Genomic DNA, 15,373 nt, shown 5'->3' on the forward strand with positions numbered 1-15,373 from the left:
GACATGTCAAAAAGAGTTGGATTAAAGATCAACAAAAAGAAGACAAAGATCTTGAGAATGAATAGTAAAAAGATGGATGCTGTGCAGCTTGAGGAAATTCACCTACCTGGGTGCAATTGTAAACAAATGACATGAGTGATTACGTTGAAGTGCCCCCCCCCCATCTGCCAGATGAAACCCAGTGTTTGTTTAGCTTTCCCTATTATAGCATTTACATTATCATTTCAGTTTGGACTAATGTTGAGAGCTATTCCAAGATACTTGTATGTTGAGGTGACTGCTATTGGTCTGTCCAGAAAGAGTATAGTGGGGAAGATCTATTTGCCACTTGCTCCGTGTCATATGCATTATTTTACATTTTCCTATATTAAGCTTCATTCCATTTGATTCACTCCAGTTGCCAATATGTTGAGATCTGCTAATACGGTGGTTCAAGTGCTGCAGGTTGCAGGTGCGATTCCATAGGGCTGTGCCGAATATTCGAATATTCGGTTATTCGATCGATAATCGAATATTCGAATATTTATTTCGAATAAGAATATTCGGTGGTGATATGCAACAAAATAAAAAGGTGGAAAAAACTTTTTTTTAACAACAAAAGTGTATTCTCAAAGTTAAGTTTGAAGTTGCTGCCAAAAAACCCCATAAAAGTAGCTTGTATATATGCCAAGCAATAATGCCATACATATATTACTTCTGCTTTGGGAGTGCTTGCAGTAAAGCCAACCCATTTTTTTAACGCCGGACTGCAACACCAATCGCTGATGCTTCCGCCAAGATAAACAAGACATTTTGTCTTTCATGTCTTCACAAAACACTTCCTGACACCTTTTCATATCAAACTTCTAGCATGAGTAGTAATGTTTCCGTTGTCCGTATTTTTGTTTGTTGTTGTCCTACTTACAATCCCTACTTTCAAAAGAAAACCGCCGCTGTTTTCCCCGATGCGATCCTGGCAAGTTGGTGTTACATGTACATGTGTGCAGCATAGGAAAATGCAGCGTGGCATTGGAGAGGAGCACGTGTTAATTTGCCCACGTGCGCAGTGGGAGGGGCTTACTGGATCGGCTATTGACATCGCGAAAATGGCATGCCAACATCGATGTAGAAGACCTCTGCAATCTCATGCAAAGAACTTGATTTCTTTTTTTCTGTTTGGGCCTTTGTATTTTCCGTTTTCATGTACTTATTTTGAGGACGTTCTGCTCGCACAGGGTCGCACAAGAAGCGGTACATTACACTGATACAGCGAAGCCAATTCCCCCCAAAGTTTTCCATTGCCTGTTCAATCGTGTCGAATGCACGTGGTTATAGGGAATCGCCTTGCACGCAGTATGCTGCCCACAGCACGTGGCGGTGTTGTAGAAAACTTGTCATGAACCCCAACATTACATTAAAACGTTTTGAAAACCTTGGTTCATTTACGTTACGGACTCTGGGATTTTTTTTAAAGAATTTCTTGTTTACTTTTAGGGGTAAATTTATTATGGCTGTTAGATGTTCGCCTCAATGCCTCCGTAATACGTGTACAAAATATTCTAGTTCTCTCAACTGATCAGAGCACCCTTTTATCGAACACATTTTCGTTCGCTGTCCGTCAGCTTTGTTCGCTGGGTTAGTCTGCTAATTGCACCCAATATTTGCACAAATAAAACATACATAAACACTTCAAAAACTAGTTCAGCAATTATACTTTCAGTAATAATAGCGGGAACCTCTGGCTTATGTCCTCCAAGTCGAGCAAAACGCAAGAAAAAGGGCAGACAACAGAGAGGATTTCAAACTCAAAAGAGCTCTCATTTTATTTCGCCAGACAGACTTTGCGGTCAACTCACCGCACCGTACCCCTGATTCCCAGCATAGAAAACCACAGCTAGACAAAATGTATCAAAATGTTGCAAGTTGGAATTTCCAAACCTTTTAGTGGCCTATTTGTTAGAAAGTTATCTCCAGAGCACGCACTTAGCCAGACAAAAGAACCGGGTCAGCGCACCTGTGCCCTAATTAGCCCGCCAACAATGCGCCCGCCGGAGCTCGGCTGGCGATTTTTTTTTTTTTTTTTGCTGAAATGTCACCCTTCGTGTTTTGGGTACACAGCTTATAATACATCCCCTGTGGGCAAACAAGGAAATACTGCTTTGCACGTGTCAAGCTGGGGCGTGTGTATGCCGCGCCCACGCCCATTATTTGCATAAACTTAAATATGCATTTACAATTCAAAGACCCATATTTAATTGAATAAAGACATTATAATATAGGTTTTTTCTTGGAGTTTTTGGTTGTTGAGAATAAGTTTATTTAAAATGATATAAAATCATTTCCTCAATTCTTGGTGACAAAAGTGGGATTTATCATTATAAAAGTGATTTTTTTATCCTCAATACTGTGACTAGGAAGTACACCGTTTTGTAGACTTCAAGAAGCTTCCAGTAATAGATATGCTCGGTTCCTGTTTACGAGTTAAGGGTCGGAGAGTCACAATAGCTGACACCACCCGCCGTGTTTGGGGTTCACGGCTTAATACGTCCCCCATGCAAACAAGGAATCCTTCACTCTAGCTTCTCTGGTTATTGTTAATCTTTAAATTACTGACGACAGAAGAACAACTGATTGTTGTCAAATACCTGACTTACCTGTGAAGAAATCATACATGGCATGCTGACGTGTGCACGTACGTTGACTACATGTACATGTATGGCATATTTTTGCTTTTGAGGGAATTTGGAATGGCCAAATAACCGAATATTTAATCGATTGGAAGGTCGAATATTCGAATATTCAATTATTCGAATTGACTGAGCCCTACGAATCCACCAAAAAAGCCAACAAGATTAAACCCACTAAAGTAAACCAGAGGAATCGGCTGTTACCATAATTGGGCAAGCCGTCACTGGTCGGTACTGCGGGGCACCAGCGGAGGAGGAACCGGATCCGGTTGCGCTGCTGGGGCAGTAGGGAGGGCTGCATGACGGTTCTGTCGTCAGCTTGCAGCACGTCCCTGAAATAACAGGAGGTGAAGGAGTTGGAGGATTTCTAACATGCCGCTTGCATGATATCTGCAAGGGCAATCCTTTGAAAGAGGGCCCAAGAAGTCACCATGATGCGAACTTTGTGGGCTTGTACTCTGTTCAGGATAGGCCAGTCAGACGATTAAAGTCGTGTGGCCGTCACGACCCAGCGAGCAATTGTATCGTGGGATGCTGGATGATGTGGAAAAACCATGGTTATGGACAGAGCTTAGTGGTCACTGCTAAGCGGTGCAGTCTGATGGAGGTACCACTTGAGGGTCCGGATAGGACACCAGAGCTTGTCCTCTGGGACAGAGGAAAAGGACTGTAAGTTAGGAACGAAGATGTCAGGCGGGAAGAACGTCGCCGACTGGTTCTTCGTGAGGAAAGAGCCATGGGGGATCAGGCAGTGGCGTATCCAGTGGGGGGCAGGGGGGGGGGGGACACTTTGCCCCCCCCCTGGCGGATTTTTTTGACAATTTTTTTGTCAGCAATGATTTAAAGTGTTTATAGAGTTCTTCTGACATCAATCCCACCAAAGAAAACCCGCTCAACAACCATTACAATGCGCCGTGAAATTGTCCATATAATAATATAGTATACATAATAATGGTAAGTTTTGAAGAGCGCCCCCCCCCCCCCCCGGCTTCGATGACGCACTGGTATGGAATACAAACGCAGATATGCAAATAGCCGTACAAAAGCCGTACAAAATTTCGAGTTTTCCATAGGTTTGTGCACAAACATGGATGTGCCCATCAGGCATTACTTTGTACATCGAGTTAGCGCTCTAGTAATTTAATATAGCTCTATGGGCGGACCCCACTGGGCTCCCAATGCAAATGTCCTTGACCTATGGTCAGGGCGTGGAGTTCACTCATGCGGCGCACTGTGGCTGCCGTCAGGAGGAAAACTATTTTCAAGGAAACGTTAAGAACAGTAACCTGGTCCAGAGTTCAAGCAAGGACCACGCAATAGCTTGAAAGACCCACCCATGATCCCACACCGGTAGGAGTGTCCGTTGGGAGGGTTGTGAAACATACATGCCTCGGAGGAGGTGTGTGAGGACGGTGCAATCGGAAATCAAAGAACCATCCCGAAAACCTGAATGCAATTGCAGAACGATAGTTCTAGACAATGAGAACCGTAAGACCCGATTGGTAGAGGTGGAGAAGAATCGCCAACTTCGGTTGAAATTGTAGCGAAGGGATCCCACTGTACGCCGTACAGACCATTTATAGGGAAATGCCGTAATCGGCTGTGGCAAACAATTCGGGTTGACTGACGACGACTATGGGCTGCGATGGCGGCAGCCTCTTGAGAAGGCGGAGGAATGTAGACAAGGCAGACAAGTCGTGGAAACCACGTTGTGTCCCGTTGTGTGGCACCGAAATAGGTGGGCCAGGGGGTTGGGATTGGCTGGGATTTGGACTCGTTGATGAGAAACCCAGGCTCTTGGAGACTCAGCGGGTCTGACAGACTGCGCAAGCCGTTGATATCCACTATTCACTGATGATGAAACCATCGTCGAGGTTTATCAACATCTATAGACCTTGACGATGGAGGGTACTGGCTAGTGTCTTCATATTTCTGGTGAAGACTCCGAGTCTGGCAGGCGTGTGTGTCCGATGAGGGGCACTCGTGAACCCGAGGCAGTAGCTGAGTGAGACGATGTCGAGTACCCACCGGGCTGAAGTGATTTGGTCCAAGGAACCGGTCGAAATGGGTCAAACGGGTTCTCACAGATTCTGTGATGGGTGGCCCATTGTCTGTGGGCATATATTATTTACTTCCGCCAGCCGAACCATGGCTGAAAGGCGGTGGTAGAGGCTGAAGGACAGAAGTTGGCCCGTGGATTTGCAGGGCATTGAGCAGTGGAATGAAAACCACTGCTTGGCGGCTGTGGACGACTGGGAAGACAGTTTTGGATGAACCTTCGTCAAAGTGATCTTCTTCGTAGTAGTCTGAAACTGGTTGGTAAAGAGGGGTCGCCCTTGGAAAGGAAGGGACTCGAGACATTTGGAGGGCTGAAATTTGACATCAAAATATTTATCATGCACGTCGTCAGCAACGATAGGTTGTTTCGTCTGCCGGGAAGGAGTACAGACTCGATCGAAAAGGAGGCTGACACAGTTTGGATTGGTCGAACACCAACTGGATGAACAAACCCGATCGAAAGAAACCACTGGGGTGGGATCGGGTGTGACTAGTGAGTCAGGAGCTGTTGTCATTTAAATGATCTCGGTTGTGTAGTAGGTGTAGGGTTCACAGAACCCCAATACGTGCGCCATGTCTCGTTGTACCAGGCAATAAAGCGTGGTCATTTATTTATTTATTTATTTATTTCGTGTTATTTTACCAGGGTAGCCCCATCAGTTGTCAATGAACTGTTCTCCCTGGGGGCCCTGGTCATGGAGGCTGGCATAGTTGTGTCCTATTGTTCGGCCTAACGAGGTGACAGGGAAGAGAAAAACATCTTAGTCGTGGGCCGGAGTTTCAGACGGCAAGTCCGTAGGAGCGCCGAGAGAACTAGGGGCAAATACTAACACGACTGGAGCATCCGGAGGACGGAAAACGTGTGGGGTATGTTAGAGTTTTGGGCCAGTCGAGGCTGAGAAGGAGACAGGCCTTCTACTTCTGAGAAGAATCAGTGTCAGATTGTGGAGGGACCCCAGAGGCAGCAGGGAACTCTGTTGTATAATGAACCACTCAAGCCCGGTTCATACTCTGCGCGAAAACGAAAGCGAACGCGAATTTGTGACGTCGTGGCAAGTATTCGCACTGCGAATTCGTAAAAGTTGAACATATTGCAACTCAATATTTCAATTTCGCTTCGCATTCGCTTTCGCATGAAGTATGAACCGGGCTTCAGAGAAACCAAGGGCTGGGGTGAGCAAAGTTGAATCACCGCCCGGGCAGGCGGGGCCCTGGCACCGGGGATTGCCGGGCCATGGATATGGCCGACGATGCTGGTGGAGTAGCGGTGGACACGGTCGCTTGGCCGTCGGTCTCCCCACGGACGGCACCTGGCCGAGTCTTTGAGGTGTTACTGAGTTTGGAAATCACCGAAGAGTATTGCTTTGGGGGCCCAGTGGATGACATAATTTCAGAACGGGGGAAAAGCCCTTATAAACTGATTGGTAAAAAAACAGACGTTACCCTCAGTAGTCATGACGTCCGGAACGATAGTGTGGGGGCCGGTACAATCTTGGAGCGGCCAGAAAACTAGTTTGTAAAAGAGCGATAGGCCTATCAAATGGAGGATGTATCGCTCTAGTGCTCTAGTATAAATTAACAGAACAGAATAAGATGCTTGAAGCGTCACACCATGTAAATGTGAGATAACAAAATCGCCGGTTAAATACATGTAACGGCTTTTGTTTTGAAGGTGAAGCACCAAGTTTTCGGTGCAGCGTGAGGGATTTGCTGGCCGTGAAATATCATGCTAACTGTTAAAGGCAAAAGCACCGAATAATCAGTGCAGCATGAGGGATTTGCTAAAAGAGAAAAATCATGCTGACTGGTCCGTAAGGCGTGCGTTGGAGTTAACAACTTGCAGTCAATGTTGAGAAGTCTCACACATTGGTCAACACAGCCATGAGATGAAACTGCCGGTAAAAATAACGGCATTCGTTTTGAAGATGAAAGCACCGAAAATTTGGTGCAGCGTGAGGGATTTGCTAAGTAGCGAAATATCACGCTGACTGGTCGGCAAGTTGTGGAGTCAGATTTCACAACTTGCAGTCAAATTTTGCGAAGTCTTGCACGTTGGTTCAAAAATCACGGCGTTTGTTTTGAAGGCAAAAGTACCGAAAATTGGGTGCGGCGTGAGGGATTTGCTAAGTAGCGAAATATTACGCTGACTGGTCAGTAAGTTGTGGCATAGGAGGTAACAACTTGCAGTCGATTGTGTGAAGTCTCGCATGTTGGTCAATACAGCTATGAATGAGATAACGAAACTGCCGGTAAAAATAACAGCGTTCGTTCTGATGGCAAAAACACTGAAAATTTGGTGCAGCGTGAGGGATTTGCTAACAGCGAAATATCATGCTGACTGGTCGGTAAGTTGTGGTGTAGCAGTTAACAACTTTTCGTCAATGCGAAGTCTCGCGCGTTGATCAATATACGGCTATGAGAAAATGAAACTGCCGGTTAAATAACAGTGTTTGTTTTGAAGGTGAAAGCACTGAACGTGTTCGGTGCAGCGTGAGGGAGTTGCTTAGTAGCGAAATATCACGCTGATGGGTCGGTAACTTAGTAGCGTAGCTAAGGGGTGAGCGGCTTGCAACTAGTGTGACACTCGCCCCATGCAAACTCTCACTCTATCGGTACAGCAACACAGATGCGAGACAACGAAAGCTGCCGGATAAATAACAGCGAATCGCTGGTGAAATAGCGGCGTTCGTGTGGAAGATGAAAACAACGAGTAGTTGGTGCAGCGTGAGGGATTTGCTAAAAGTGAAATATCACGCTGATGGGTCAGTAACTTGTAGGGTAGGTAAGGGGTGAGTGGGTTGCAACTCGTGCGACACTTGCCCTGTGTAAAGTCTCACTCGTTTGGTACAGCAACACTGTTGTGAGATAACAAAAACTCCCAGTTAAATAACAGGGTATTGCTGGGTAAATAACGGCATTCATTTTGGAGACGAAGACACCAAACATTCGGTGGAACATGAGGGATTGGCTTAAGAGCGAAAATCACGCTGATGGGTCGGTATGTTGATGTGTAGATTCGGGTGAGCGGCTTGCAATGCGTGCGTTGCTCCCCCATGCAAAGCCTTGTCCGTTCGGTACGGCGTGATTGACTTTTAGCCCGAAAGCCTCACGGTCGATTAGTCGTGCCGTACAAGCGTATACTAGTGACACATATGTTCATCCCTTCCACTTAGTTTGTGCGCATGCGCCAAAATCTCGGCTAATGCCAGTGACTGTCGAAATGGCAGCGCCGCGGAGAGGAAAGACACACCAATTTTCATCTGAAAACATCCTGCTCATTTTGCTAGATTAAGTGAAATACATGATACCAGATGAAATTCAATGAGTTTATTTTAATTTTATTCACCTTATCTTTGTGATAAAACATCGACATTTTCAAGAAAATGTTGTTTTAGATCATTGTTTGCTTTCCAATTCCATGCAATCATCGGCAAAAAGGGCCAACTTAAGTTGGGATTTTAAAAAAAATTTCACTTTCCCCAAACATGCCACTTATCACAGCATTTGAATGAGATATTAAAACATATTATTACATGATTTGCGAGTTATTGCGAATAGGTTTGCATTCCTTAGGTGGGTATTGTTTTTGTAGTTTCCGACTGTGCGTTTACATGTACGAACCGCGCGCCATCAAAAACGATGTCACCGTGCATGGACGGCCAATTTTTTTAAAAATTGGATTGTTTCTCGCAGGGTTTGAAGAATTTTCTCTTAAAATCTTTTTTTCAGACTTATTTTTATATTTGGACAATCTCAGCTCATAACATGATTGTAAAATTCATATTAAATGTTCTCAGAAATTTTCACGAGTTTAGGTCACCTGTAACTTGTGAAAATTATGTGATATTGTTTTCGGCTGATCAACGGGTGCGGAATGGTGCCATCTGTACGATTTCAGAATCTTTTGGTCCTGTATGCATGCGCGAAAAAAAAAAAATTGCAATGTACTGTGGGTAATAAATCTTAGCGAATGGCTAGCGCCCTCTAGGGAATAATGAATTATGTAGTAATACTCTACGGGTAAGTAGAGCGCAGTAGAATTGATACACCAATGAAGCACGTATTAAACAAGCATGTTCTTCCACTCATCTGATGAAAACAAGAGTTACTAAAATTGATCCTTTCTATCAAAAGTTATGCATATTTTACCAACACAGAACCTAGTTTTGTCGTTTTCCTCAGCAGGTTTTTGTTAATTGTATTAAAAGGGTATTCATCAATGCATATCGATAAATGATCAGTGGTGGACAGCTGAGTTTTGTAGTATCAGAGATGAAACTGGCACTAGCAAAAAGAATCGGAAATTTCGCCGAACCAAAATTTAGCATAAAGGTAAATGAACAACAAGACCATATTAATAAAAAAAAAATTTAAAAATATTTTTAAAAATTGATAAATCAAAAAGCATTTTACCTGTCTGCTGGCTTGTGACTTGAGCACTTTAAGTAAGTCTTGTGAGAATCGTTTGATCTGTGTACGGTGGGTCAGGGTCAGTAGTTTATTCTCAGTCATCCCAAGTACCTGTATATGTATATATGTAAGGTCATTCCAGTCATTATTCTTTAAAGTACTAACTGTAATGCCAATAAGAAATTAGTGAGTTCAATCCATATTTAACTACAAATGTGAAAGTGCAAAATATACCACACAGTAGGGAACATTTTGACTGTGTGCTATCTAACAGCTGTATGGTGGGTACCCTAACTTCCTTAAATTCTGTTTGTAAAATTAAATGCACATCAAAAAAGGGAATTTCAAAGAATCAATAACCTAAAAGCAACAAGACCAACTGCAGAGAAATTCTGGGTTGTGTTCACTGTATTCTATTTACTCACAAGGCATTAAGCAGGCACAAACCATTCCTAAACATGGGGATCCAAGGGTGTGATTGGGATGGCTAACCACCCCTCCACACCAATGCTAATTATCAATCTAATTGAAAAAAATCCAAAATGTCCTTATGTTCCCTGAAAAACATCATCACTCAATGTTGCAAATCTTTATGCATTGCTCAAGGCCTTTGGTCTTTTTATACACTGACTGTAATGCCTCACCAATCCCTCCCCCTTTAACCACCTTGAAACAGCTTGGAGTTTAAGACCCCAGCCACCTGCCTAAGCAATACAAATCCTGGATGCACCACTGCTAAGAGCCTCACTTAGATACCTGAAGCAACTATGCTGCCTGTTCCTTTACAACAGATACAGCCATTAGAGGCTATCATCTGTTAAAAAAAAAGTCCAATGAAATAAACTAGAGGTTCGCGTTTGTTCAGTTACAAACGCAGAGTGGTCGGGCAGACAACTATTTCATTAGACACTGCCCATTTAAGTTATGAATATGTTATGTCAGAACAAAGGATCACGAACTTTAACCTTTCCAGTACAACCAATTATTTTGTAAAAAAAAAAAAATCTTTTGATGTCATCATGACGTCAGAGTAATATGCACCACTAGGGATGAGGGTCGATATATGTTGAAAGTTACAAGTTCATACCATATACCGTTTAGGAGAAAACCCGCCAAGAATTATTGTCCGGAAAAACAAAAAGAAGAAAAGAAAGAAAGATTTATCAGAACAATTCTAAACAGTGGTCGGGTTGTGCCCGACCACTCAATGAAAAGATATCATTCCGTGTCAATTCAACACAATTTTCAGTCAAATCGGGCATGTTTTCAGAAAAGTGGGGGTAGTATTCAAAATCGTGGCTAAGGTATTGTTGAGAAGAATAATTAGTCTTCCAAATGCTTTTTAGTTGGTTTCATTACGATGTTTTGTTCAAAAGATACAGCAATCACAATACGGGACTTGAAAAACCACTTGGGTCACTTTTTTTATTTATCAAATTTACGGATCGAGGCCGGTAGAATAAGTCACACTTTACTCCTGAACAAAGGAAATCAATCCTTTGTGTGTTTCTCTAACTGCGCTTTCTCACTTTCAAGAAAAGTGGCCCAAGAAAATGTTTTTTCAACCCTTAAGTTCGATGAAGCATAGCGTTTTTTCCAATGGATCGATTTTAATGAAATAAAGTTGGTATGGTAGATTGGTTATCCAATTTTTAAGAGGTTAACTTGAAAATATTCCAAAACCCACATGCAATATACCTTTATTAATTGGTTTTCGACTGTTAGTTTTTTGTGGGACAACCTGTATTTGGTGTAGTGATTGGCCTAAAGAAACCTGCAGAACTGATTTTCTTTTGTAATTTAATGGTTAGTTTTTGAGATACGGGTCAACCGACCTTTGACTACTTAGCATGACCTCTACACTTAAATACATGCATCTCCACAAGTAAGCACCTGCAGAGCCAAGTTTTATATAATTTTAAAGCTCTTTGAATGGCCTCCATTTCATAAAATAAAACAAAAATCATAGCATGATGCACAGAGAAAACACATAATGAAATAATCTCTGACCTTGAATGACCAAAATAAGTATGCTTCACATTTCCTATTTTTTAACTTCCAAATGCTATTTATTATTTTTTTTAAAAAGGGGCCACCGGGCCACCAGCTACAGGGTTAACCTGACTTTTGCCTGACCATGGGCATGGGTTGACATCTTGATTCCCCATAGTATTGTCATGAACAGCCCAAAACATGGGCATGTTGACCATTTTTCACTCCCGATGGACAGCTGGGTTCCCTGGTCTAACGTTAAAGATCAGACGGCCAAAGTGGATGACATCAACAAGGCTCAAAGCAATTGTTGTTCCTCCCACACCAATTAATATTGGCATTCTTTAGACATGGCCGTTACACTACCCTGATAATGTGGCTGAAAATTTTTCTCCTGGATAATTTTTCTCACTGTTTTGAACTGAGTTACGACGGTCCACGTGTAAGTAGGGATGCAGGCTGATTATCTTCAGCTTTGCAGTGGCCACTTGTGGTTAAAGAGATCTTGCACAAAGAAATCAACTTAGGCAGGATTGACCGCACCTTTGCTCCCACACTCAAATTTTCAATGTTCGCATATTGGTTTTGTACCAAAACATGAGCCTAATTCCTTTAGATTAATCTAACATTTATCCTTTCCATCAAGAGGCTCAATCAATGATTTTATTGACAGAGATAAATAAGCCATTCACTACTTCCCATTTGATAAGGCTTTTGAATTGGTTGAGGGGGCCAGGCCAGGGGCTTGGATGGCAAAATCAACATCAAATCTGTATTTTGCTTACTTTCCGTGTCCCCGTCGGATTATATACTTCTCGGTTTTCGGTTTAACAACTGATATTATGATAAATGCCTTCCAATGGGATGTTCAATTGCTTGTTCCCTTTTTGAGACTTTAAGTACTTCTTTTTGTTTCATGGTTGTTGTATGTCGCAGTCACATTTTATTACACACTATTTGGATGATTTTTCTATTTTTAGGTTGGACAGATCAGAATTGTAATTTCTTGCTTCAGACAATCAAGGAGTGTCTGGGGGTGCTAACTGCAGAAGAGACAAGAGGTTTGCGGACCGCATGTGTCGCCTTTTTCCGTGGTCAATCCCTATATGTTTTGTGTTTTAAAAAAACAAACATCTCAAATGGCCCCTAGATGACCTTTGACAACCAATTGGGAAGATTTGTGATGAACCCCCACCCAAGGATCACTTCAAGCAAGTTTCATCAAAATCCATGAAAGCATGTAGAACTTATAAAAAAAAATCTAAACTTTAACTTATGGGTCTACGGTCATACAGAATTTAGGACTGGTAAGTGTCTCACAAAAACTACAAGCCAAAGTCGGTCGATTGTTTCCTGGGAGTAGAAATAGACTCATAGGCAGGTTAGGGTACTAGATGGGAAAGTACAAGCACTGCGTGAAAAGATCACACAAGCACTGCGTGAAAAGATCACACAAACATTGTACAAGTCGAAGGTGTCCTTGCGGGCACTTCAATCATTGCTATAATCCCTTAATTTTGTGTGCCAGGCTATTGCTCCAGGTAGGGCACTTACTTGGAGGCTTATTGCACTATTTATAGTGGAAGGAAATATTACTATAAAATCCGTATTTTGACTGGGGCAAAATTTAACCTAATGATATGGTTTGAAATGACCATTTCAACAGAGTGTCCCAATTCCGAAATGGTAATTGGGATGACAACAAATCACTTAAGCTGTTTATAGATGCAGCAGCGAGCATTGGATTAGGAGGTTTCTTTGTGGGCAAGTTGTTTCAGGGGAGATGGCCACAGACAATTACCCTCCCTCCATATGCCTTTCTGGAATTTTTTCCAAAAGTGGTGGCTGTCCATTGCTTGGGCCCATTTCTGGCCAACCGAAACGTTTGATTCCGTACAGATAATAGCACCGTAGTGCATATTGTTAATAACCAGACCTCCAGCTGTTACAAGATCATGCAGTTAAAGCAGAGCTTTGTGTGTCAGTGCCTCATGCACTATGTGGTGTTTAAGGCAGTTCATGTGTCAGGCATTTGTAGCAACATTGCAGATTCCCTATTCCCTATTTGACAACATTTCAGGTCATCTGTGGCCCCCCAGGCGGATCTCGCTATGACCACCATTCTGGAACAGCCAGTGGCGCACCCAGGATTTGGCTTTGGGGGGAGGGCTCACAATTTTGTTTTGGTCAATTTATTTTAAATTTAGTTAACTGAGAACAGCACTTCATATTCTAACAGGTGAGATAGGCCGGCTCTTGTCAGTAGCCTTGACCAGTATCTCCAACACTAACAATCCAAATTACCAAACAAAAATCAGTTCTGGGGTTTCTCATATACGCCAATCATCAAACCAAACATTGTTTCAATTTGTGAGGGTCGGGTGAAAAATTGTGTTAAAAAGACACGGAATGACCCTAACTTCTCTAACCAATTAGCACTTGTATTAGATAGTACTACATTGTATTTTCTTGATGAAATCGCAAACCATAGTTTGCTGGGGCAGTTTTGGGTGGTATAAGGAGTAACAGGCAGGGCAGTACTGGGACTAATGGGTATGGTACCTGCATCACGTGTGATATTGCATCAAAAAGTTCTATGAGCTTAAGAAAGCCATAGTCTGCTACACGGCACTGACGACCAAAGTGATGATGGTAGCTGGGAATGAACTTTGAGAAGGCCAGTCTGCATCTTGGAGTGTGTTTGAGAAGCTCAACTGCCTCCTTACTAAACTGGAATAACTGTGGAGGTAGCAAAGGAGTGCTGCTTCTGCTTCCTATTTTAAACAAATAAAGATCTCTACATTATATTTATGTTACATTAAATTTGAGTGCAAAAATCTAATACATTACAAAAGTAAGGGTTCCTGTCATTTTGATTTTGAACCCTGTAACTTTTGTTTGTATGTTTCAGGTCAGTCAACAGAAGTACACATTAATGTGATTTTGGTTAATTTAATCGGCAATCTCTTAAAATCAAGCATAATCTGTGGGTGTGGTGTTCTAATACAATCGACTGAACTAATGGTGTAGTAAAACTAGCCTCCCCCGGTGACCATGGAGCATTCACTTTCCCTTAGTTATGCCTTGGGAAAACATAATGACCCAGGAAACAAGCAACGACCGCACAAGCATACAAACACAAGCCCCAAGCAAGATAAACAAACAAACAAACAAGCACATAAAACGAGAACAAAACGGGGAAAAAAACAAGATTAAAAGAAGGGCCAACTGGATTGTGGATAAGGTTTAGCAAAGTCCCATCTGTACAACACTTAGGGTGATGTAGTTCACACCAGGAGTCAGCCAGTGTAAACTCAGTTTAGCAATGAAAGCGTTCAGACCAAAGATCAGGCTATCCACAACGTCTGCGGGCAGGGTGTCCCATAAACAGGGGAATCTGACAGAAAAATTCCTTTTCTGTCAACATTTTTCGGTCAAAGATTCAAAACAAGTCAAAAATTGCGTTTTGAAGTTAGGACTATGAAATACTGAATCACTGGTAGTATTGCGCATGCCTACTTGAGGATTGTAAATGTTCAACCAATAAAACGGTAAAAAGGCACTGGATTTCATAGGAGCCCAATTTCATGTGGCACTGGAAAGTGTTTAAGACCAGCCAGCCGGTCTTTATCATCCGCTTAAGACCGGCCATGTGACGGGCTCTCAACCAATAGGAATGGGTAAACTGTCTTGGGTACTTATGAATTGTGCATAATGCACAGACACATATTGTATCGATGTTAAGTCAAGAGCATTTTTTATAAAGATACAGGAGGTTTATGAAAGCTTAAAATTTTGGTTAAATAGTATGCATGTGTAAAGACTCCACGTTGAACTAGTGGTTGATTTGTGACGTAACTTACGCCTGTGTACTAATAGCAATGTGCGAACGTCTCTAGTCAAACGTCTGGTCAAAATGTCATCGCAAAACTTCGGGTCCGGGCTCCCTGCTGTACGTTATGAATGCCCGCGGCTTTTGGTAACCAGCGATGCAACCAGGCCCAGTAGGCTGGTTCCAAATAGTTGACTAGCGTAGTCAACCATCGTCGACCAGACAGAGTTTGGGCTAATTTTAGTCGAACTATGGTTAACCATTGGTCAACAATAGTTCTTGCGCGAACTTTCCCAGTGTTTACAAAGGGAGAGTTGATAGAGACCACTGGGAGGGACTCTTGAATGCTTTGCAGATGATGATGACGCCTGTGCAAATTCAGCACAAAATAAGTTGTGTGTACTTCTTGCCATAT

General features: G+C 42.6%; 1 protein-coding gene across 1 annotated transcript in view; it reads right to left on the reverse strand.

Annotated features, from left to right (window-relative positions):
- The window catches only part of LOC119719470 (meiosis regulator and mRNA stability factor 1-like), a 44,877-nt gene that overhangs the window by 22,757 nt on the left and 6,747 nt on the right, over positions 1 to 15,373 (reverse strand). Inside the window, exons 3-4 of the mRNA XM_038188943.1 lie at positions 13,689 to 13,900; positions 9,138 to 9,245 (exon numbers count right to left, since the gene is read on the reverse strand). Of these exons, the coding sequence (XP_038044871.1) occupies positions 9,138 to 9,245; positions 13,689 to 13,900 (320 nt within the window). The remainder of the gene's footprint in view (positions 1 to 9,137; positions 9,246 to 13,688; positions 13,901 to 15,373) is intronic.

This window comes from Patiria miniata, unplaced genomic scaffold (assembly GCF_015706575.1).
Source record: "Patiria miniata isolate m_02_andy unplaced genomic scaffold, ASM1570657v1 HiC_scaffold_8, whole genome shotgun sequence".
NCBI classification, from domain to species: Eukaryota; Metazoa; Echinodermata; class Asteroidea; order Valvatida; family Asterinidae; genus Patiria; species Patiria miniata.